This window comes from Mizuhopecten yessoensis, unplaced genomic scaffold (genome assembly GCF_002113885.1).
Source record: "Mizuhopecten yessoensis strain PY_sf001 unplaced genomic scaffold, ASM211388v2 scaffold5369, whole genome shotgun sequence".
In the NCBI taxonomy this organism is placed as follows: domain Eukaryota; kingdom Metazoa; phylum Mollusca; class Bivalvia; order Pectinida; family Pectinidae; genus Mizuhopecten; species Mizuhopecten yessoensis.
This window is the reverse complement of record NW_018406015.1, coordinates 66,489-69,748: the sequence shown is the minus strand read 5'-3', so window position 1 is coordinate 69,748 and position 3,260 is coordinate 66,489. Positions and strand designations below refer to the sequence as shown.

At 32.6% G+C, this 3,260-nt stretch overlaps 1 protein-coding gene across 1 annotated transcript in view; it reads left to right on the top strand.

Annotated features, from left to right (window-relative positions):
• The window catches only part of LOC110450618 (kinetochore protein Nuf2-like), an 18,093-nt gene extending 17,360 nt beyond the window's left edge, over positions 1 to 733 (top strand). The window contains exon 12 of the mRNA XM_021498235.1: positions 378 to 733. Coding sequence (XP_021353910.1) covers positions 378 to 446 — 69 coding nt within the window. The 3' untranslated portion in view covers positions 447 to 733. The remainder of the gene's footprint in view (positions 1 to 377) is intronic.
• The last annotated feature ends 2,527 nt before the right edge of the window (positions 734 to 3,260 follow it).

Sequence of the window (3,260 nt, the reverse complement as noted above, 5' to 3'; positions counted from 1 at the left end):
CAAAGGAGTCAGTGTGCTAAAATTTCTTCATTTTCCTTGTTTAGAATCAGAGGTGCTAGTTTCAAATACTTTTTAGTCTTAAATCTGTATGCTAGATATTGAATAAGGTGGTTTTATTGTTTTTTGTCACTTTGAATAATATTTCTGTTCATGTTAAAAACAAAATCAACTCTCTGTATAAATATATCAGGTGACCGTTAAGGCCCATGGGCCTCTTGTTGTAATACATGTTTATAGAATGCATTGCTAAAATCTTACTAGCGCTTCACATTTCTTTCAACTGATCAAGGACAATGCCATATCAAGATTTTTTTAGTTGTCATTTGAAAGAAATGGAAACAGTTTAGTTCTTAAAGGATTGTCTTTGTCTTGAACAGGTTGATGATTACCATGCAGCTATAGGAAAAGGCTGGGAATCACTCAAACAGGAAATGAATGGCTCTTGAACCTTCCTTGACTTTATCATACCTGTCTGTTCACTGAAGGGCATTGATTTCTGACCAGAATGTTACCTCCAATGTGAAATGGTACATTATGCCATGTTACTCGTCTACAGTGGCATTGTGAGCAGTCTTCATTTGTCATCTGTAGAATTGTGAACTTGGACTGTTTTTTATTTCTCATTTGTCATCATTGTGAACTCTAGTGTGAGGCAGTGGACCACATCTTCAAGTGAACTAGAGAACTGACATACAATAGGATCTTCAACAATTCAAGTGAACTGGAGAACTGACTTACAATAGGATCTTCAACAATTCAAGTGCAATATCATACAACAATAGTTTGTAAAAGACTTCTGAAGAATGAAGCGACAGACTATGCCAAACCCAGGAATACTTGATTTGGATTCTATAAGTGCAGTTATCAGTGACAAGTTTAGCTATCATATACACATTAATTAGAACTGTTACGACTGCTCTAACCCAGCTCATCTTACCGGGATAGTTTCATTTTTCCTAGAAATCTGTCTTCTATACATTATTATTTTCATTTCCCCTACGCTTTCTCTAATTATCCCCTGACACAACATATACTACTAGCAATAATGCTTTTCCTTGTTACTAAAATATAGGTCTCTGGACAAACACACTGATTACAAACCCTTGCTTATGACAGATAAAACCAATGCATTGAAACAGATTTACCCTCATCACACTAATTACAAGTCCTTGCTTATAACCAGTACAATATATTAGAATTACTACAAATAAACTTATTAAAAATCCTTGGTTATAACAAAGTCATCTTTTGTGTTCCCTTTTATTGAGGAATTATCTATGAACATCAAAACCTTATCAGGGTTTTAAATAGTTTACTACTGGTAATTTCTTAGATCTGCAGGGGTTCATGTAACATGTGCTTTACTGGAATACTGTACGTGTGTTAAGGTACATTATTTCTCTATTCTGCCTCAGACAAGTGCCTGAACCTCGCTACTGTTTATCTGGCTGTGTGGTCAAAAGAGTGTACTGTGTATCAGTATTTATATATATATACCACATACACACAGTGCTAAGGTCTGTGGACATATGCATCTTTTTGACAGAATGTTTGAAAAATACTTTAAATGAGAAAAATAATCTCATTCAATTTACTGTACAGTGTAATTCAAAAGTACATTTATTTCTTTGTTAGCATGCGTTATATTTCTTGTTATTGAGTTATTAAGACTACCGGTACATTTTACCGATATAGTGTAGAGTAAGTACTGATACCGGTAGTTGTCATAACTACATGTATATCAGTTTGGATTGAAGGACGTATTTAGTGCTAAGCATATGTACATCATTAAATTTGGCAGTTAATTATAAACATTGAAATTTCTTTTCCTCTCCAGTCCTCTCTTCTTTTTTCATGGATTTATATAATTTATATGAAAACTTACTGTACACCTTCAGGCAATTCTAAGAAAAGATGTAAGTGTATTAAGTATCTTAAAACTGGAACATGTAAATAAATGATTTTAAAAAATCTGCTTTTTTGTTTCAATACTGCTATATCACAGGGTATAGTCAGACCACAGTGACCTCTAGTGTTGACCTCCAATTACTGATTAACAGCACAGATGACTTTGTACGAGTCAGTGGTAGATCAATGACTGAAATATGATGTGACATCTTGGGACACGCATAATGTTATTGATATACCATAACAATTTTCATATAAAAAAATTAATGCAATAGTCTGATGGAGTGGAAGTAATATACAATCTCATCAGTAGAACTTGCACACAAGTTCAAATAAAACAGAAAGAATAACGTTTGTAATGATTTAATGAGATAAACATGATATTTGGAATAAACAAATTGATAATGCGTTTTGCTGTTACATGAACATTTCATTTCAATTTTAGAAATAAAAGCTACTGAACTTGTTTCGACACATATGTATACCAGTGCCTTCCAAGTAATTCACTAACATACAAGTTACATAACATTGGATAAGGACATTTTATATCTAACTTTGGTCTGTGATTCACTATAGTAAATAAACAATGGTGCATGTTATAGACTATTTCCTTAGAGGATTCAGCATGGGGTTATATACATAGAGTCTTTTTGTTTGTAGAAAATGTAGCTATAGCTATAGTCTGACTTTTCTATCCATGCAAACATGTGACGATCTGAATGTTTACTTTACCTGCAATTTATACACAATATGTAATTCTAATACATCAACATGACTAATACACATGTTAACTTTAGTTGTGAATTAAAAAAAAAGAAACAGGTCAGTTCATTTATGCATTTGTTTATTGTAATAATATGTTAATATTAAAATATAACATATAACAGGATTTGGTTATTGTCATGGACACTAGGACTTTATCTTTTGCCAGCACCAAGACATCATATACACCTATAAAGGATCCAAAACAAGTTCAAATCACATACAATATCACATACAATTTGATGAAACAAATTTTAACTAGCTTCAAATCAAATGGAATGGGGAAGAGTTTGAGAATCTGTTTATTATATGTCAAACCAAGGTATGTAATGTTAAAATTACAGAGTTGTGAATATATAAAAGGAGTACTTGGAAAGATATTGATTATCATGGTTCTATTGTTACATTAGGGTAGAGCATACTAGTATGTCTACATCACAGACTTCCTAATACACACACATCATGCATCTGTACTGTTACATAGTAGGACATGATATCACATACAGCTCTGTTTTATGTAGGAGTAAGAGGTATACACGTACATGATATCACATACAGGTCTGTTTTATGTAGGAGTAAGAGGTATACAC